At 44.4% G+C, this 22637-nt stretch overlaps 1 protein-coding gene across 2 annotated transcripts in view; it reads right to left on the reverse strand.

The window, feature by feature from the left end:
* Nucleotides 1-223: 223 nt before the first annotated feature.
* atf6 (activating transcription factor 6) overlaps nucleotides 224-22637 on the reverse strand; it is a 105262-nt gene continuing 82848 nt past the window's right edge. The window contains exons 15-17 of one of the 2 annotated variants that reach the window (XR_008761902.1): nucleotides 16191-16275; nucleotides 3975-4543; nucleotides 224-3892 (exon numbers count right to left, since the gene is read on the reverse strand). Coding sequence is in view for 1 of the 2 variants with exons in the window: in XM_055943820.1 (XP_055799795.1) it covers nucleotides 4347-4543; nucleotides 16191-16275 (282 nt within the window). In the remaining variant the exon portion in view is untranslated. Of the gene's footprint in view, nucleotides 4544-16190; nucleotides 16276-22637 lie in introns of both variants that reach the window. The other variant, XM_055943820.1, reaches the window with a different exon arrangement.

Below are 22637 nucleotides of genomic sequence, written 5' to 3' on the forward strand. Positions count from 1 at the left end.
CTCTGGAGACAAAATTACATTCCTTTAGCCAATACTGGAGAGTAGAAAGAGAGAGTCCTCTTCTGCTTCAGTTACGACCGGGTGTGGAGGTGTCAAAACCTCCACACCCCAGTCCCCTCATCCCCTCTGCGGGTGAGAGAAGATCTGGTTATTGTCAGCGATTGCCAAGCTGATCTGACCCATTGTGATTCTCACCATGACAACACACACACACACACACATCCAAAGTTTCATCCAGTGTTTTATTTACTTGCATTTAGCAATATTATACAAAAATCTTCATCAGGTGGAAACTGTCATAATTTTCCTCTCAGCTCCCTGAATAATCATGGGTACATAGCCAAAATGACATTACTCTGAATAAAACGTGTTTTTTAAGCAAATAAATGCACAATATAACTGCTGGGGTCACAAACACAGACATGAGTGGATAGAGGGTCACATTTAAAGGTTGAATCGCTGTTGCGCTAGTCAGAACACTCGTTCAAACACAATGCTTATAAACGACAATATTTGGGGGAGAAAAATCATCCTGTTGCTTTCTGAAACGAACCAGCAATCGTACAAAGGATATTATAAATCAGGACTCCCAGCCAGAGAACAGCGCGCGTGGATACACCAAACTGAGTCACAATAGTATTACAAATCAAAACTATTTTAACATTAGCAAATGCAGTTGGGAAGTGAGTTAATCAAGTGAGTGAATCAAGATCTAGACTTTTGAGACAAGCAGGTTGCCTAGCAATGGTGCAAAACTATTTAATGTTTAAAACAAAAAGTATTATGCCCTATCATTTCACAAAGCGTTCCCGTGGCAACTAATTCTTTATATTTTTTTATTTTTATTTTTATAAACGCTCTTTTCCGTAAGCTAAATATTATAATACACATAATATATACCATTTGGCTGACGCTTTTATCCAAACGACTTAGTCATACGTGCATCCATATTCTGAGCATTGGGATCCTCTGCCAACAGAAAAGGTTTATTTTTGTTAAAGTGCACTTCAATAAAAGTGCAATCAGGCCAAGTGGACAGACGGGTTAGGGTTAACATCTCGGGTCACTATGACAACTGACATGGGTCAACATGAACTCCTCTTTACTCACTAGGATTAGGTCTTCCAAACGCTGCTGCTCCTTGCCAAACGGTTGAATCTAAATGACTTTTTTTTAAAAACGGTTGGATTTTTCAAAGACGAGCGTTAAGACTGTGACACATTGATATTTCATAGAGATAATTTCTCATCTCTTTTCTGATATTTCAGCTGCTAACAGTCCATTCATCAATGTGTAAGTATGTTTTCTATTTGTCCATGGAAATTAAAAGTCCTGGGGCTTATATAAAATAAAAAACAATGACCTTCAAATAGCCAACACCATACTACCCACACTACAATCCACTCTCTCCACTTACCCACACTACTATCCACTCTCTCCACTACCAACACTACTATCCACTCTCTCCACTACCCACACTACTATCCACTCTCTCCACTACCCACACTACTATCCACTCTCTCCACTACCCACACTACAATCCACTCTCTCCACTACCCACACTACTATCCACTCTCTCCACTACCCACACTACAATCCACTCACACTACTATCCACTCTCTCCACTACCCACACTACAATCCACTCTCTCCACTACCCACACTACAATCCACTCTCTCCACTACCCACACTACTATCCACTCTCTCCACTACCCACACTACTATCCACTCTCTCCACTACCCACACTACTATCCACTCTCTCCACTACCCACACTACAATCCACTCTCTCCACTACCCACACTACTATCCACTCTCTCCACTACCCACACTACAATCCACTCACACTACTATCCACTCTCTCCACTACCCACACTACAATCCACTCTCTCCACTACCCACACTACTATCCACCCTCTCCACTACCCACACTACAATCCACTCTCTCCACTACCAACACTACTATCCACTCTCTCCACTACCCACACTACAATCCACTCTCTCCACTACCCACACTACAATCCACCCTCTCCACTACCCACACTACAATCCACTCTCTCCACTACCCACACTACAATCCACCCTCTCCACTACCCACACTACTATCCACTCTCTCCACTACCCACACTACTATCCACTCTCTCCACTACCCACACTACTATCCACTACCCACACTACTATCCACTCTCTCCAAATGAAACTTCTAACTAAACGTCTACAATGACATAGTCACACTATACAATATGATTTATCCCCAAATAGAACATATATTTGGGGAATAATAACTATCACATCAATGAAATATACTGTATGTATATTATATACTTTCATTAGGTATGACAACATTTCATTACAGATGTGGCATCTATTCAAAAACAGAGGATAGCACTTCAACAAATAACATTTTCTGTAGAGGATAACATTCCCCAAAGTTTTTCGCACAGTGCAAACAGAAGTAAAAAAAAACAAAAAACACATCCAATAGGAATTTTTCATCGTAGCTGCACTATATTGAAAACAAAACGTAAAACAGAGAAACAACGGTGACCAAGATATTTCATCTTTCTAGTGGTTGGACAGCTTTAGCTTTAACACGTTGACATTACTTCCTGAGTGTATGCCACTATTGCTGTAATCATTTCAATGGTATCAGACGAGGGTGATAATAACTTGAATCAGCATGAAATACTTCTATATAAAACCTCAATAAAACAAAAGAGATGTGAGGGATGGAGACTGAAGAAGAGAAAGAGAGAGAAAGAAAGAAAGGGAGAGAACAACATGGCAGCCTTGGGGTGAAAGTATTTGTGTTATGTTGGGGTGACTCAGGGTTCAATGCTCGGCCCCCTGCTGTTGCTCAGCAATTACCCTGGTAAGAGGAGTGTAGGGCCACAGTCAATCAGTCCAGACACACACAGAGCCTGGCTGTGGTCAGTCCAGACACACACAGAGCCTGGCTGTGGTCAGTCCAGACACACACAGAGCCTGGCTGTGGTCAGTCCAGACACACACAGAGCCTGGCTCTGGTCAGTCCAGACTGAAAACAGAATGGCTAACTGACCCTGACCATTTGAGCTAGCTTAGTATTGCATAATCCAAATCAAGGATAAGGGAGAAAACCTGATACTAAAGTTCAGTCAAATACATTTGAGTATATAATCGTTTAAAAATTCTCTCTGATCTGTAGAAAATTAAAAAAAAGAATGCAAGGTAAATAGAAACATGTGACCTGTTGTTATTCCATCTGTTAAACTGGTGGAGCAGAACAGACTGTTATTCCATCTGTTAAACTGGTGGAACAGAACAGACTGTTATTCCATCTGTTAAACTGGTGGAGCAGAACAGACTGTTATTCCACCTGTTAAACTGGTGGAGCAGAACAGACTGTTATTCCATCTGTTAAACTGGTGGAGCAGAACAGACTGTTATTCCATCTGTTAAACTGGTGGAGCAGAACAGACTGTTATTCCACCTGTTAAACTGGTGGAGCAGAACAGACTGTTATTCCATCTGTTAAACTGGTGGAGCAGAACAGACTGTTATTCCATCTGTTAAACTGGTGGAGCAGAACAGACTGTTATTCCACCTGTTAAACTGGTGGAGCAGAACAGACTGTTATTCCATCTGTTAAACTGGTGGAGCAGAACAGACTGTTGTTATTCCATCTGTTAAACTAGTGGAGCAGAACAGACTGTTATTCCATCTGTTAAACTAGTGGAGCAGAACAGACTGTTATTCCATCTGTTAAACTAGTGGAGCAGAACAGACTGTTATTCCACCTGTTAAACTGGTGGAGCAGAACAGACTGTTATTCCATCTGTTAAACTGGTGGAACAGAACAGACTGTTATTCCATCTGTTAAACTGGTGGAGCAGAACAGACTGTTATTCCATCTGTTAAACTGGTGGAGCAGAACAGACTGTTGTTATTCCACCTGTTAAACTGGTGGAACAGAACAGACTGTTGTTATTCCACCTGTTAAACTGGTGGAGCAGAACAGACTGTTATTCCATCTGTTAAACTGGTGGAGCAGAACAGACTGTTATTCCATCTGTTAAACTAGTGGAGCAGAACAGACTGTTATTCCATCTGTTAAACTAGTGGAGCAGAACAGACTGTTATTCCATCTGTTAAACTGGTGGAGCAGAACAGACTGTTGTTATTCCACCTGTTAAACTGGTGGAACAGACTGTTATTCCATCTGTTAAACTGGTGGAGCAGAACAGACTGTTATTATTCCACCTGTTAAACTGGTGGAGCAGAACAGACCTTTGTTGCTGTTCCATCTTTTCAATTGGTTGGTGGAAGTTAACGGGTTTGTGAGTCCATTCGATTGGTTGACAGAGGTTACGCGGAACCCATGAGCACCTGGACAGGAGGCGTGGCCTCGCTGTCCGCAGGTGAAGGCGGGTACAGGGTGCCGGTGCGGTTGACACGCAGGAATGGTGGGATACTGGAGGACTTGATGTGAATGATCCTGGTGTCTGTGACCTCACAGTCAATCTGCATCATCACCTCAAACTCCTTGTCCTTGATCACACGGTCTGTTAAGGAGACAGGGAGAATCAGCGCATTAGAAAAAAAACAAGCAAGATTCCTCAGTTGAAGCCTAGCTGGGCCCGGCTATACCTTCCCTCCTCATACCCCTCCCTATGACAGAGAGAGAGGGAGTAGATGCCACTAGCATAGTAGTAGAGTGGAGTGGGCGGTTAGTTAGGGGTTAAGAGCCAGAGAGAGGGATGAAAGGAGAGGTAAACAGAGGAGAGGTGAGTCACCCACTGGCACTCTCTCCTGTAGAGAGAAACACAACAGCTCTAAACAAAGACAGACATGCAAACCAGAGAGAGAAATAACAAATAAGTAAAGCCTCTGTGTGTGTGAGTGTGTGTGAGAGAGTGAGAGATGGGGAGAGAGAGGAAGATGGGGAGAGCGAGGAAGAGGGGGAGAGAGAGGAAGAGGGGGAGAGAGGTAGAGGAGGAGAGAGGAAGATGGAGCATGGAGAGTGTGTTTGAATGGCTCCCTGCAAGCGGGTTAGGTTTACATCACCAAACCACTGACACTTCATATCTCTTACTATGTCTATAGCACTGGTAGTGGTGGGTCTGTGGTGAGAGAGGGGGGGTCCCTATATGATGTCTCTATATCCAGCTGCATGGAGGGGGGTCCCTATATGATGTCTCTATCTCCAGCTGCATGGGGGGGGGGGGGGGGGGGGGGTTAAAGTAGTTTTACAGGCAATGCAGAAAGTCACCTTAGAGAGAGGGTTTTGTACAGCCAGCTACATTTGCTTGAAATGGGGGTATGAGAGGCTAGGCCATGAGAAACCCAACACCGATGGCATTACAGCATGTGTGGGCTAGAGAAACATCATGAAATATAAGTTATTCCTAAAACTGGGTTTCTGCACATTGTTGGCAAACATTTCTAACAAATTACCAAACGTCCCAACTCTCCTTAGCCCGCTGACTGAGTGGCCAAAACACTGAGACAGCCAGGACACGCAAGCACACACACACACACGGATGGTCCCACTTCAAACAGCATGACTTTGAGGTACCTACCAAAAGCCCCCCAGGTCTGTGTCTGTGTGTGTGTGTGTGTGTGTGTGTGTGTCCGTGTGTCAGGTCTCTCCTTTCCCCTTTTCCTCGTGCCACCTGGACACCTTCCAGAAAGCTCCTTCCTTCCCACACGGAACGTCAGTGGCAGTCTGGCACGATAGTCTTCTGTGTGCCAGTGTGTGTGTGTGTGTGCGTCACTCCCCTTTGTTTTGATTCAGCCTCTGGGTCTGACAAAACAACATTAGTGGAAATTCAAGAGGGAATTTGGGATTCAGTGGTCAGCCAGTTTGACAAAGATTATGGAGATAAGAGCGGGCACTGGGCCCAGTTTGGAATGTTTGTTTTCCTGGCATCCAAAACTAAGCAATTCGTCAGCAAATTAAATAATGGAATTGTTAGAGGCAATTTTAGTCAACAAAAACAAATTATGTTCTAAGAAGACAGTCAGTCAGTGGGCCATTTAAAATGCTTCTAACAACCGAGCTACCAATCCAGCCAACCGAGCTACCAATCCAGCCAACCGAGCTACCAATCCATCCAACCGAGCTACCAATCCAGCCAACCGAGCTACCAATCCAGCCAACCGAGCCACCAATCCAGCCAACCGAGCTACCAATCCAGCCAACCGAGCTACCAATCCAGCCAACCGAGCTACCAATCCAGCCAACCGAGCTACCAATCCAGCCAACCGAGCTACCAATCCAGCCAACCGAGCTACCAATCCAGCCAACCGAGCTACCAATCCAGCCAACCGAGCTACCAATCCAGCCAGTTCTCCTTCAATACTAAAGCATCAAAACATAAAAATATTCCCATCATGCATTGTTGACTGCAGGTAATAGAACATCAACTCCTCTACTGCTGAGCAATTAACCAAAATTCAGTTTTTGGGGGGTTATTACAGAACTAATTGACCGAAGTTGGTTAAATTACTTCAATTTTATTTAGTTATTTTTTTCTGTGAGCTCAACGTGACGTTTCTTTAGAGAGAAACCAAATAATTCACAAGAAAAACTAAGTGAAGAACTATGCAGGACGCTAGGCTGAAGGGACTTGCAGTTTTCATTAGGCAAATGTTCAGCTTGTAAACGTGGTAATTAACTACAATGCCCATAAGCCATTGCGCCTGTTATTTCCTGCCAAGGACACAGACCATATGATGAGAGAGGAGTGACACAACACAACAACGAGAGGGATAGAGTCAGTTCCTGAGGTAGCTCTACCTGATAGATAGTTGAAGAAATTGGTAATAAGTAGTCTTGAAAGTATGCCTTATCTACTTCGAAGTAGTAGTACCGTTATTTAAAAATCAGCCAGCTAGCTACTACTAGCCTCGCTAAATAGGATGACTCGTTCAAATGGGGAGAACAGAGATAACAGATGCTTGTCTGGCTGGCTGCTACTACCTGAGATGAGATTATTATTTTTCATTCCTTAAAGTAATTAAGTCATCAGATAAAACCTAAGTAATATACACTGAAATATTAAAATATTAAAATAAAGTGTTAAGTGATTAGCAGTAATGGACAATGACTACCCTCATGGGGCTGTTTATTCATTGTTTTATTCTGTGTTCTTACAGCATTCCACCCACTGTCAGTCTCAGGAAGAAGGCTGGTGATGGCTGAGGGAAGCTCGAAAATCATTTTAATGTCATGCATTTGGGGGGGTGATACAGAGTGCTGCCTCCACCAAACTTTACAGTTGGCACATTGCATTGGAGCAGGTAGCGTTCGCTTGGCATTCGCCAAACCCAGATTCGTCTGTCGGACTGCCAGATGGTGAAGCGTGATTCTGTGAGCTTGTGTGGCCTACCACTTCGCGGCTGAGCCGTTGTTGCTCATAGACCTTCCCACTTCACAATAACAGCACTTACAGTTGACCGGAGCAGCTCGAGCAGGGCAGAAATTTGACGAACTGACTTGTTGGAAAGGTGGCATCCTATGATGGTGCCATGTTGAACGTCACTGAGCTCTTTAGTAAGGCCATTCTTCAGCAAATGTTTGTCTGTGGAGAATGTATGGCTGTTTGCTCGATTTTATACACTGGTCAGCAGAAATAGCCAAATCCTCTAATTTGAAAGGGTGTCCACATACCTTTGTATATTTAGTGCACATACATTGTAAACTGAGCTCCATACTGAGATGTGCTGTCTGTCCCCACCCTGAGCGTTGATGTTTGATCATGCAGATAGCAGAGAAAAGGCCGTAGAGAAGACAGATTTACACATTGCATATCATTTAACGGTTCCATTTCAGGTCATGATGTTCATAGAAATAATGTAAACTCAGAAAAAAAGAAACGTCCCTTTATCAGGACCCTGTTTTTCAAAGATAATTTGTAAAAATCCAAATACCTTCACAGATCTTCCTTGTAAAGGGTTTAAACACTGTTTACCATGCTTGTTCAATGAACCATAAATAATTAATGAACATGCACCTGTGGAACGGTCGTTAAGACACTAACAGCTTATAGACGGTAGGCAATTAAGGTCACAGTTATGAAAACTTAGGACACGAAAGAGGCCTTTCTACTGACTCTGAACAACACCCAAAGAAAGATGCCCAGGGTCCCTGCTCATCTGCGTGAACGTGCCTTAGGCATGCTGCAAGGAGGCATGAAGAATGCAGATGTGGCCAGAGCAATAAATTGCAATGTCCGTACTGTGAGACGCCTAAGACAGCGCTACAGGGAGACAGGACGGACAGCTGATCGTCCTCGCAGTGGCAGAACACGTGTAACAACACCTGCACAGGATCGGTACATCCGAACATCACACCTGCGGGACAGGTACAGGATGGCAACAACTGCCCGAGTTACACCAGGAACGCACAATCCCTCCATCAGTGCTCAGACTGTCCGCAATAGGCTGAGAGAGGCTGGACTGAGGGCTTGTAGGCCTGTTGTAAGACAACGTCGCCTATGGGCACAAACCCACCGTTACTGGATCAGACAGGACTGGCAAAAAGTGTTCTTCACTGGCGAGTCCCAGTTTTTTTTTCCAGTTTTGTCTCACCAGGGGTGATGGTCGGATTCGCGTTTATCGTTGAAGGAATGAGCGTGACACCGAGGCCTGTACTCTGGAGAGGGATAGATTTGGATGTGGAGGGTCCATCATGGTCTGGGGCGGTGTGTCACAGCATCATCGGACTGAGCTTGTTGTACCCCCGGACTGAGCATGTGATACCCTTCCTGCAGGCTCATCCTGACATGACCCTCCAGCATGACAATGCCACCAGCCATACTGCTCGTTCTGTGCATGATTTCCTGCAAGACAGGAATGTCAGTGTTCTGCCATGGCCAGCGAAGAGCCCGGATCTCAATCCCATTGAGCACGTCTGGGACCTTTTGGATCGGAGAGTGAGGGCTAGGGCCATTCCTCCCAGAAATGTCCGTATACTTGCAGGTGCCTTGGTGGAAGAGTGGGGTAACATCTCACAGCAAGAACTGGCAAATCTGGTGCAGTCCATGAGGAGGAGATGCACTGCAGTACTTAATGCAGCTGGTGGCCACACCAGATACTGACTGTTACTTTTGATTTTGACCCCCCCTTTGTTCAGGGACACATTATTCAATTTCTGTTAGTCACATGTCTGTGGAACTTGTTCAGTTTATGTCTCAGTAGTTGAATCTTATGTTCATACAAATATTTACACATTTTAAGTTTGCGGAAAAGAAATGCAGTTGACAGTGAGAGGACGTTTCCTTTTTTGCTGAGTTTATTCGAATTTACCGGTTTTCCGCAGTTATTTATCCCAGGAAAAGGGAGTTTGGTTTGGGTGGGAAATCTGGGTATCTCGGTATCCAACCCTACAAAGTACAAAGCATGAGCTCTCAAAAACCCCATAGGTGGCGTAAACAGATAGTTGGACGTCTATGAACACGCTGTCATACATCACCCCAACGAGTCATCACATTGATGAGAAGTGGGACATGAAGTCCCTCCCATGTACTGACCACTGAGAACATGGAGGAGAGGAACACAGCAGAGAACCTGAAACGGCATTAACTACCATTGTTGCTGAGTGGGTAGGGGACAGCAGTAAGGTGAACATCGTCTGGTAGCCAGGACTGTGGTAGATGGAATTGCACTGCCTCCTAGCGGTCATACGCAGGACCATATCTGCACTGTGAATTCACATGTATTTAAATAATTCCCCCCCTTGTCGTTTAAACTATTTTAAAAAATGGCAGTTTAAACATTAAGACAACGTTTTACATTTTTCACATCCCTAACGTCTATAGAACTGGTCTGATATAGAGTGACGTCTATAGAACTGGCCTGATATAGAGTGACGTCTATAGAACTGGCCTGATATAGAGTGACGTCTATAGAACTGGCCTGATACAGAGTGACGTCTACAGAACTGGCCTGATATAGAGTGACGTCTACAGAACTGGCCTGATATAGCGTGACTTCTACAGAACTGGTCTGATATAGAGTGACGTCTACAGAACTGGCCTGATATAGAGTGACGTCTATAGAACTGGCCTGATACAGAGTGACGTCTATAGAACTGGCCTGATATAGAGTGACGTCTACAGAACTGGTCTGATATAGAGTGACGTCTACAGAACTGGTCTGATATAGAGTGACGTCTACAGAACTGGCCTGATATAGAGTGACGTCTACAGAACTGGCCTGATATAGAGTGACGTCTACAGAACTGGCCTGATATAGAGGGACGTCTACAGAACTGGCCTGATATAGCGTGACTTCTACAGAACTGGTCTGATATAGCGTGACTTCTACAGAACTGGTCTGATATAGCGTGACGTCTACAGAACTGGTCTGATATAGCGTGACGTCTACAGAACTGGCGTGATATAGCGTGACTTCTACAGAACTGGTCTGATATAGCGTGACTTCTACAGAACTGGTCTGATATAGAGATATCTATATAACTGGTAGGGGCTCCTCTCCTAGGTTTCTGTCCCCAGTGGTCAGGTTGAGTTAGGAGTAGGACCATTTGAACACAACTACTGCTGACAGCACTGTTGTGCTCAACCTTTAACTCCTGTTACACTCAGATCGGAAAGACGCAGGGGGGTTGTGTGTGTGTGTGGTGTGGTGTGGTGTGGTGTGGTGTGGTGTGGTGTGGTGTGTGTGTGTGTGTGTGTGTGTGAGAGAGAGAGAGACGATAGCCCACAGTAAAAACACCTGTAATCAAAAAATGATGTCAGTCATTTCTAAACATTCTTCTATTCTAAACACGTCGCTTCCAATCGATTGAGCTCCTTTCAAACGAAGGGGATCGTTAAACATAACAGAGAGAGTCCTTCACTCTATTTAAGGAGCCAACCCTTTCAGCCAGAAATATTTGGGAAATCATTGAACGTCAACTAACTTTTACAGAATCAATGAACCATAGACATACCACTGTTCAGAAATAGCCAATGACCTACATCAAATCAATTCAATGTATTTATAAAGCCCTTCTAACATCAGCTGATGTCACAAAGTGCTGTACAGAAACCCAGACTAAAACCCCAAAACAGCAAGCAACGCAGGTGTAGAAGCACGGTGGCTAGGAAGAATTACATCAAAGTCCCAATCCCGAATTCGAAATGCATGTTATTGTCCAGGACAAACCAAACGATGGTTCCCTATTAGCAAAACCGATCCACTCCCTCCAGATGAAAGCCATTTGGTGACTGGGGGGGGGGGGGGGGGGGGGGGGCAATGCAGAGCAAGGCAGAGCTGGAAAGAATTACCCTCCCTTCCTCTGCCATGGAGCAATAATGGTATTGAGAGAGTTTTTTTCTATTTTAAGGGTCTGGCCCAACTAAAGATGCAGTCGGAAAGTATTCAGACCCCTTGATCTTTTCCATATTTTGTTACAGCCTTATTCTAAAAAGGATTAAATACATAAAAATATTCATCAACCTACGCACAATACCTCAATAAACAAAAAGCGAACAGGTTTTTACAAATATATATTTTTTTTTAAATACCTTATTTATATAAGTATTCATACCCCTTGCTATGGGACTTGAAATTGAGCTCAGGTGCATCCTGCTTCCATTGATCCTCCTTTAGATGTTTCTACAACTTGATTATAGTCCACCTGTGGTAAATTCAATTGATTGGACATGATTTGGAAAGGCACACACCTGTCTATATAAGGTCCTGCAGTTGACAGTGCATGTCAGAGCAAAAACCAAGCCATGAGGTGGAAGGAATTGTCCGTAGAGCACCGAGACAGGATTGTGTTGAGGCACAGATCTGGGGAAGGGTACCAAAAAATGGATGCAGCATTGAAGGTCCCCAAGAACACAGTGGCCTCCATCATTCTTAAATGGAAGAAGTTTGGAACCACCAAAACTTCTCCTAGAGCTGGCCGCAAGGCCAAACTGAGCAATCGGGGCAGAAGGGACTTGGTCAGGGAGGTGACGAAGAACTCAATGGTCACTCTGACAGAGCTCCAGAGTTCCTCTGCGGAGAAGGGAGAACCTTCCAGAAGGACAACTATCTCTGCAGCACTCCACCAATCAGGCCTTTATGGTAGAGTGGTCAGACGGAAGACACTCCTCAGTAAAAAGCACCTGACAGCTCACTTGGAGTTTGCCAAAAGGCCCCTAAAGACTCTCAGACCGTGAGAAAACAAGATGGTCTCTCTGGTCTGATGAAACCAAGATTGAACTCTTTGGCCTGAATGCCAAGCGTCATGTCTGGAGGAAACCTGGCACCATCCCTACGGTGAAGCATGGTGGTGGCAGTATCATGCTGTGGGGATGTTTTTCAGCGGCAGGGACTGGGAGACTAGTCAGGATCGAGGGAAAGATGAACAGAGCAAAGCAGCAAGAGATCCTTGATGAAAACCTGCTCCAGAGCGCTCAGGAACTCAGACTGGGGCGAAGGTTCACCTTTCAACAGGACATTCTGAGGGCCTGAGTGCTCTGGAGCAGGTTTCCATCAAGGATCTCTCGCTCCCCATCCGACCGGACAGAGCTTGAGAGGATCTGCAGAGAAGAATGCATGTGTGTCAAACTTGTAGAAGACTATAATCGCTACCAAAGGTGCTTCAACAAAGTACTAAGTATTGTGTTCTTGGGGACCTCGGCACAATCCTGTCTTGGAGCTCTACGGACAATTCCTTCGACCTCAATGCTTGGTTTTTGCTCTGACATGCACTGTCATCTGTGGGACCTTATAGACAGGTGTGTGCCTTTCCAAATCATGTCCAATCAATCTACCACACTTCCTGTAATTCAAATGGACATAGTTTATTATACCACAAACATCTTACAGAGTCAGTATAATCTCCTTGAATACAACCACAATCATTGTTGGGGATTCAGGACATTTAGTGGGAAAACGGCTATCGGATTTCACTATTTACGTGACTTCAGTAAACCAAGTGACCCAGTGTGGCCTTAAGCATTCCACCCCGACGAGATGGACCAAGAACAATGTTTACCTTCATTCATCTTCTACAACGCCCCAGAGAGCGAGAGTCTTTACCAATATAATGCCGTGCTCTTCCCTCCCTGCTGAGTAACAATATCAAGTTCCACTGACTGACTCACTCCCTCCCTGGGTTAGCTCACCGCTAATCAATTCAGATGCTACATACAGAGCCAGAATGAAGGGAGGAAGGGAGAGGGATAAATAGAGAGGAAAAGAAAGATCTAGAAAGACAATAAACACAATTTTGCCAAAAAAAAAGAGAAAATGTGAAGAGAGAGCAAGAATCATTCTGTAATAACGGGGCCAGTTGAAAAGCCAAGAACAACAGAATCATTCATTTAATTATTCACACTCATCTTTTGGCTCAGTATCTCGCAACACGACAAAACCCTTCCAAGTCAGTTTAATGCTCTTGTTCACTGGGTGGGGAGGGTGGGTGGGGGGGGGGGGGGGGTGATGCTAACCCACTCCAGACAGTACTGCAGAGATAAGGTACAGTACGTAGCCTACCATGGATGCCAAACATGGAGTCGGGTCATCTCTATGGCCTTTGTTCTCCCATTAAATCAGTATCAGTGGTCCAGCCAACCAAGAGAAGGACCATAGAGAAAACAAGACCACGATGTTGTCATGGAAATCAAGGCCAAAACACAAACAGATGTTCAGTTAGGACAACACAGAAAATACTTTGGGCCACAAGAGAATGACAAATATAATAAAGAACTAGTTCCGACAGAAATGTTAACCGATCACACAGGTCTTGAGGTGAACAGGTTTGCTTGTGGAATGAGATAAGAGAACTTGATCGAATCCTGTGGTGCCCAAAGCAACAGTGTGGTTTTTGTGTAATAAAGGACTGGTTTCTGAGACCTCCTTACACCCTAGCATAGTGAACAACGACTTGGATGACTGCTCTTCAAATGTGCTGATAGCTCAAAACACACTTCCTAATGGTTAACACATACAGAATTATGTGAAAATATAGCTACGTGGCCTGATCGTGATTGGCTCTAGTGGGTCCCAGGCGTGCTCAATGGGATTGAGATCCGGGCTCTTCGCTGGCCATGGCAGAACACTGACATTCCTGTCTTGTAGGAAATCACACACAGAACGAGCAGTATGGCTGGTGGCATTGTCATGCTGGAGGGTCATGTCAGGATGAACCTGCAGGAAGGGTACCACATGAGGGAGGACGATGTCTTCCCTGTAACGCACAGCGTTGGGATTGCCTGCAAGCTCAGTCCGATGATGCTGTGACACACCACCCCAGTCCATGACGGACCCTCCACCTCGATCCCGCTCCAGAGTACAGGCCCCGGTGTAACGCTCATTCCTTCGACGATAAACACGAATCCGACCATCACCCCTGGTGAGACAAAACCGCAACTCCTCAGTGAAGAACACTTTTTTCCAGTCCTGTCTGGTCCAGCGACGGTGGGTTTGTGCCTATAGGCGACGCTGTTGCCGGTAATGTCTGGTGAGGACCTGCCTTACAACAGGCCTACAAGCCCTCAGTCCAGCCTCTCTCAGCCTATTGCGGACAGTCTGAGCACTGATGGAGGGATTGTGCATTCCTGGTGTAACTCGGGCAGTTGTTGTTGCCATCCTGTTCCTGTCCCGCAGGTGTGATGTTCGGATGTACCGATCCTGTGCAGGTGTTGTTACACGTGATCCGCCACTGCGAGGACGATCAGCTGTCCGTCCTGTCTCCCTGCAGCGCTGTCTTAGGCGTCTCACAGTACGAACATTGCAATTTATTGCCCTGGCCACATCTGCAGTCCTCATGCCTCCTTGCAGCATGCCTAAGGCACGTTCATGCAGATGAGCAGGGACCCTGGGCATCTTTCTTTTGGTGTTTTTCAGAGTCAGTAGAAAGGCCTCTTTAGTGTCCTAAGTTTTCATAACTGTGACCTTAATTGCCTACCGTCTGTAAGCTGTTAGGGTCTTAACGACCGTTCCACAGGTGCATGTTCAGTTAATTGTTTATGGTTCAATGAACAAGGATGGTAAACAGTGTTTAAACCCTTTACAATGCAGATCTGTGAAGTTATTTAGATTTTTATAAATTATCTTTGAAAGACAGGGTCCCGAAAAAGGGACGTTTCTTTTTTTGCTGAGTTTAGAAGCACAAGCATTTTGCTACAATCACAATAATATCTGCTAAACATGTGTATGTGACCAATACAAATGTATTGTATTTTATTTGAGTTAGCCAATCAACAGCCTGATTGAGGTCTTACAGTACCATACTGTTGAACTAGCCAATCAACAGCCTGATTGAGGTCTTTACAGTACCAGTGCCAACTCTCTAACATGGCAGCCTTCATCTGAGAGCTTTAAAGCCGGTTTTACATTTACATTTTACATTTAAGTCATTTAGCAGACGCTCTTATCCAGAGCGACTTACAAATTGGTGCATTCACCTAATGACATCCAGTGGAACAGCCACTTTACAATAGTGCATCTACATCTTTTAAGGGGGGGGGGGGGGGCAGAAGGATTGCTTTATCCTATCCTAGGTACACTTTTATCCAGAGCGACTTACAGAGCGAGTACTGAGTGCATCAATTCTTGTGCTTTTTCGTACTGGTCCCTTCCCTTCTAGGCAGAGTTCCTCTGTCCAGAGTCTGTGTTCTTTTGCCCATCTTAATCTTTTCTTTTTATTGGCCAGTCTGAGATATGGCTTTTTCTTTGCAACTCTGCCTAGAAGGCCAGCATCCCGGAGTCGCCTCTTCACTGTTGACATTGAGACTGGTGTTTTGCGGGTACTATTTAATGAAGCTGCCAGTTGAGGACATGTGAGGCGTCTGTTTCTCAAACTAGACACTCTAATGTACTTGTCATCTTGCTCAGTTGTAAACCGGGGCCTCCCACTCCTCTTTCTATTCTGGTTAGAGCCAGTTTGCACTGTTCTGTGAAGGGAGTAGTACATAGCGTTGTACGAGATCTTCAGTTTCTTGGCAAGTTCTCATATGGAATAGCTTTCATTTCTCAGAACAAGAATAGACTGACGAGTTTCAGAAGAAAGGACTTTGTTTCTGGCCATTTTGAGCCTGTAATGCTGTTGCTCCAGATACTCAACTAGTCTAAAGAAGGCCAGTTGTATACATCAATCAATGTGTGAAGAAACCCAGAGAACAGGAAGAAAAGAGAGCGAGAGAGACAGAGTGGAGAAGCCATTAAATGTATAATGGTGACAGATCTGTAGTGGAGTTGACTTACCATTAAGGTTCATGGCTGGCAACACCACGGACATCTTGGGCCTACTTCCTTTGTTGTGGCTGGTAGCGGGAAGTAAAAGGTGATCCTGAGAACAAGGAACAGTCAAAAAAGGTCAAAGGTCTAACAGAATGAAGCACACTTTGACCTTAGCAAAGACTTCAACACACCAGATCAACAGGATGTCAAACTGGAGTTCAAATCTTAGCACACCTTGACCCACACATCAAATACCACGTAACATCAGGCTGTATGTTCATCAGATAGCTGGCTTTACAATGAAGGATTAGGGTTAAAGGTCATAGGCATGAAGCACACCTTGACCCACACATCAAATACCACGTAACATCAGGCTGTATGTTCATCAGATAGCTGGCTTTACAATGAAGGATTAGGGTTAAAGGTCATAGGCATGAAGCACACCTTGACCCACACATCAAATACCACGTAACATCAGGCTGTATGTTCATCAGATAGCTGGCTTTACAATGAAGGATTAGGGTTAAAGGTCAGAGGCATGAAGCACACCTTGACCCACACATCAAATTGTACATGTTCAACGTTTAATTAATAACCACATGGCAGTCACAGAAACTGAAAAACACATGGATGTTCATCAGACAGATGGCTTTATAGTGAAGGTGGGAAAGGAACCCTGTGGTCGCTACTTGTAAATCAAAGGGGAAAAACCCCCATCGACCCACAGCCCCGTCTGTATGACGTCAATCTGTCTGTCTGTAGCGTGTCTCGAAGACAGTTTGACCAAATTCAATCCAGTCAGTCAGTGGATGAGCTACTGACCAACTGCTAACTGTAGAAAGCAGCAATCTCTCTACTGCTCCACTAAACCCTATAGTACATCTATAGTGTCATCACACTACAGGACAATATCTCTACTGCTGCACTAAACCCTATAGTACATCTATAGTGTCCTCACACTACAGGACAATCTCTCTACCGCTCCACTAAACCCTATAGTACATCTATAGTGTCCTCACACTACAGGACAATCTCTCTACCGCTCCACTAAACCCTATAGTACATCTATAGTGTCATCACACTACAGGACAATATCTCTACCGCTCCACTAAACCCTATAGTACATCTATAGTGTCATCACACTACAGGACAATATCTCTACTGCTGCACTAAACCCTATAGTACATCTATAGTGTCATCACACTACAGGACAATATCTCTACTGCTGCACTAAACCCTATAGTACATCTATAGTGTCCTATAGTACATCTATAGTGTCATCACACTACAGGACAATCTCTCTACTGCTGCACTAAACCCTATAGTACATCTATAGTGTCATCACACTACAGGACAATATCTCTACTGCTGCACTAAACCCTATAGTACATCTATAGTGTCCTCACACTACAGGACAATCTCTCTACTGCTGCACTAAACCCTATAGTACATCTATAGTGTCCTCACACTACAGTACAATATCTCTACTGCTCCACTAAACCCTATAGTACATCTATAGTGTCCTCACACTACAGGACAATCTCTCTACTGCTGCACTAAACCCTATAGTACATCTATAGTGTCCTCACACTACAGGACAATATCTCTACTGCTGCACTAAACCCTATAGTACATCTATAGTGTCCTCACACTACAGGACAATATCTCTACTGCTGCACTAAACCCTATAGTACATCTATAGTGTCCTCACACTACAGGACAATATCTCTACTGCTGCACTAAACCCTATAGTACATCTATAGTGTCATCACACTACAGGACAATCTCTCTACTGCTCCACTAAACCCTATAGTACATCTATAGTGTCATCACACTACAGGACAATATCTCTACTGCTCCAATAAACCCTATAGTACATCTATAGTGTCATCACACTACAGGACAATCTCTCTACCGCTCCACTAAACCCTATAGTACATCTATAGTGTCATCACACTACAGGACAGTGAGGCACCAATACAGACAATCCAAACATAATCCAGAGTTTACAGTGAGTTCAGGAAGTCACAGCTAAAGGCCACAAGCAACATGAAAGCACCACACATCTCTTGTCATAAACATGCTAATCGCAAACATGCTAATGGCTACCATATGGGATAGTCTCTGTCAATGGTCTCTCTCCCTCCACGACTTCAATAAGCAGTTAAATACTTCCGCGGTGAAATAACGCCCACCAAAACTCTTAATATTCATGCCTGGCTCTGCCTTTAGATGTTTAGGGAGATTAACAACCCTTGGTCTCTGAGACAATTACAATTACATAAAGGCAAGGATTATAACCCCAATATGGTATTAATCTTGAAGTGACAACTGAAATGTGGAACTCAATTTGTAATAAATGAGACAGCAAACACAGAGAGAGCACCATCGCCCTTTATGGTTGTGAGGGCTGGGGTCCGCTCACCAACCAAGAATTCACTAAATGGGACAAAGGCCAAATTGAGACTCTGCATGCAGAATTCTGCAAAAATATCCTCTGTGTACAACGTAAAACACCAAATAATGCACGCAGAGCAGGACGATACCCGCTAACTGTCATCACCTACAGAGAGAAGAACCTGGAGATGAGTCCCCAAAGCAAGCTGGTCCTGGGGCTCTGTTCACAAACAGACCCCACAGAGCCCCAGGACAGCAACACAATTAGACCCAAACAAATCATGAGAAATCAAAAAGAAAATTACTTGACACATTGGAATTTTTTTTTTGAAAACAGAGCAAACTAGAATGCTATTTGGCCCTAGAGATTACACAGTGGCAGAATACCTGAATACCGTAGGCAGACTTGGCTCTCAAGAGAAGACAGGCTATGTGCACACTGCCCACAAAATGAGGTGGAAACTGAGCTGCACTTCCTAACCTCCTGCCAAATGTATAACCATATTAGAGACACATATTTCCCTCAGATTACACAGAACCACAAATCATTTGAAAACAAACCCAATTTTGATCAACTCCCATATCTACTGGGTGAAATACCACAGTGTTCCATCACAGCAGCAAGATTTGTGACCTGTTGCCACAAGAAAAGGGCAACCAGTGAAAAACAAACACCATTACAAGTATAACCCATATACAGTTGAAGTCGGAAGTTTACATGCACTTATGTTGGAGTCATTAAAACTCGTTTTTCAACCACTCCACATATTTCTTGTTAACAAACTATAGTTTTGGCAAGTCGGTTAGGACATGTACTTTGTGCATGACACAAGTCATTTTCCAAACAATTTTTCAAACAACAGATTGTTTCACTGATAATTCACTATGTCACAATTCCAGTGGGTCAGAAGTTTACATACACTAAGTTGACTGTGCCTTTAAACAGCTTGGAAAATTCCAGAAAATGATGTCATGGCTTTAGAAGCTTCTCATAGGCTAATTGACATAATTTGAGTCAATTGGAGATGTACCTGTGGATGTATTTCAAGGCCTACCTTCAAACTCAGTGTCTCTTTGCTTGACATCATGGGGAAATCAAAAGAAATCAGCCAAGAACTTTTGTAGACCTCCTCAAGTCTGGTTCATCCTTGGGAGCAATTTCCAAACTCCTGAAGGTATCACGTTCATCTGTACAAACAATAGTACGCAAGTAGAAACACCATGGGACCACGCAGCTGTCATACCGCTCAGGAAGGAGACGCGTTCTGTCTCCTAGAGATGAACGTACTTTGGTGCAAAAAGTGCAAATCAATCCCAGAACAACAGCAAAGGACCTTATGAAGATTCTGGAGGAAACAGGTACAAAAGTATCTATATCCACAGTAAAACGAGTCCTATATCAACATAACCTGAAAGGCCGCTCAGCAAGGAAGAAGATCGTACTTTTTGGAGAAATGTCCTCTGGTCTGATGAAACAAATTTACATTTACATTTACATTTAAGTCATTTAGCAGACGCTCTTATCCAGAGCGACTTACAAATTTAGAACTGTTTGGCATAATGACCATCGTTATGTTTGGAGGAGAAAGGGGGATGCTTGCAAGCCGAAGAACAACATCCCAACCGTGAAGCTCGGGTGTGGCAGCATCATGTTGTGGGGGTGCTTTGCTGCAGGAGGGATTGGTGCATTTCACAAAATAGATGGCATCATGACGAATGAAAATGATGAGGGTATATTGAAGCAACATCTCAAGACATGAGTCAGGAAGTTAAAGCTTGGTCGCAAATGGGTCTTCCAAATGGACAATGACCACAAGCATACTTCCAAAGTTGTGGCAAAATGGCTTAAGGACAACAAAGTCAAGGTATTGGAGTGGCCATCACAAAGCCCTGACCTCATGCCTATAGAAAATTTGTGGGCAGAACTGAAAAAGCGTGTGCGAGCAAGGAGGCCTACAAATCTGACTCAGTTACACCAGCTCTGTCAGGAGGAATGGGCCAAAATTCACCCAACTTACTGAGGGAATCTTGTGGAAGGCTACCCGAAACGTTTGACCCAAGTTAAACAATTTAAAGGCAATGCTAACAAATACTAATTGAGTGTATGTAAACTTCTGACCCACTGGTAATGTGATGAAAGAAATAAAAGCTGAAATAAATAATTCTCTACTATTATTCTGACATTTCACATTCTTAAAATATAGTGGTGATCCTAACTGACCTAAGACAGGGAATTTTTACGAGGATTAAATGTCAGGAATTGTGAAAAACTAAGTTTAAATGTATTTGGCTAAGGTTTATGTAAACTTCCGACTTCAACTGTATATTATTACTTGTGAATGATGCCCAGATTGTGTGCAGTAAGGCAAGAAGCACATTATACCACTTTAAATCTTGTCTGCTAAATTAACTAGCGTAGCCCGCAGCCATTTGGCATAGCAAGATCAGGACCTAACATAAGGACAATTCAGAGTATTCTGTTCTTCTGAAATAGATTACATTTTCTTCATATCATGCTTCTTTAGACCTGTCTAAAATAAATCACGGATTAGAGAGAGAGAGAGAGACCTAGAGAGAGAGAGAGAGACCTAGAGAGAGAGAGAGAGACCTAGAGAGAGAGAGACCTAGAGAGAGAGAGACCTAGAGAGAGAGAGAAAGAGAGACCTAGAGTGAGAGAGAAAGAGAGACCTAGAGTGAGAGAGAGAGACCTAGAGTGAGAGAGAGACCTAGAATGAGAGAGAGAGAGACCTAGAGTGAGAGAGAGAGACCTAGAGTGAGAGAGAGAGACCTAGAGTGAGAGAGAGAGACCTAGAGTGAGAGAGAGAGACCTAGAGAGAGAGAGAGAGAGACCTAGAGAGAGAGAGAGACCTAGAGAGAGAGAGACCTAGAGAGAGAGAGAGAGAGACCTAGAGAGAGAGAGAGAGAGAGACCCAGAGAGAGAGAGACCTAGAGAAAGAGAGACCTAGAGAGAGAGAGACCTAGAGAGAGAGAGAAAGAGAGACCTAGAGAGAGAGAGAGAGAGAAAGAGAGACCTAGAGAGAGAGAGAAAGAGAGAAAGAGAGACCTAGAGAGAGAGAGAGACCTAGAGAGAGAGAGAGACCTAGAGAGAGAGAGAGAGAGACCTAGAGAGAGAGAGCGAGAGAGACCTAGAGAGAGAGAGAGACCTAGAGAGAGAGAGAGACCTAGAGAGAGAAGTGGTTCTAATCTAGATGAAATGACAGAGGCTGAATGTTGTTTAGATAGAGACATACATAGCTAACATGTGTGACCCAGCCGCGCTCTCCTGAGACTGCCTACATATTGACACTTCTGTCACTATCAACCTGCTCTGCTCAAGGCCCACGTTTGAACCTACATGGTCACATAAACTCAGGGCCTTAGATTCAATGATACAGCTGAGAGACGGACAGAAAGATAGCCCCCTTTAATTCTTCTATCTGGAGTTAAGTAAAAAGTCAGAGAGGGAAACAGTAACAGCCATTAAGCACGGGGAGGGGGAGGGAGGGAGAGACAGATGAGAGAGAGACAGAGAGAGAGACAGAGAGAGAGATACAGAGACAGACGAGAGAGACAGACGAGAGAGAGAGAGACAGACGAGAGAGACAGACGAGAGATAGACAGAGAGAGAGAGCGCGACAGGGGAGAGAGAGACAGGGGAGAGAGAGAGACGGGAGAAAGAGACAGAGAGAGAGACAGAGACAGACGAGAGAGACAGACGAGAGAGAGAGAGAGACAGACGAGAGAGACAGAGACAGACGAGAGAGACAGACGAGAGAGAGAGACAGACGAGAGAGACAGACGAGAGAGACAGACGAGAGAGAGAGACAGAGAGAGAGAGCGCGACAGGGGAGAGAGAGAGACGGGAGAAAGAGACAGAGAGACAGAGAGAGGTAGAGAGACAGAGGAGAGAGAGACAGGGGAGAGAGAGAGAGGGGAGAGAGAGAGACGGGGAGAGAGACAGAGAGACAGAGAGAGGTAGAGAGACAGAGGAGAGAGAGACAGAGGAGAGAGAGAGACAGGGGAGAGAGAGACAGGGGAGAGAGAGAGAGGGGAGAGAGAGAGACGGGGGAGAGA

Source organism: Salvelinus fontinalis, chromosome 14, assembly GCF_029448725.1.
Source record: "Salvelinus fontinalis isolate EN_2023a chromosome 14, ASM2944872v1, whole genome shotgun sequence".
Lineage (NCBI taxonomy): Eukaryota > Metazoa > Chordata > Actinopteri > Salmoniformes > Salmonidae > Salvelinus > Salvelinus fontinalis.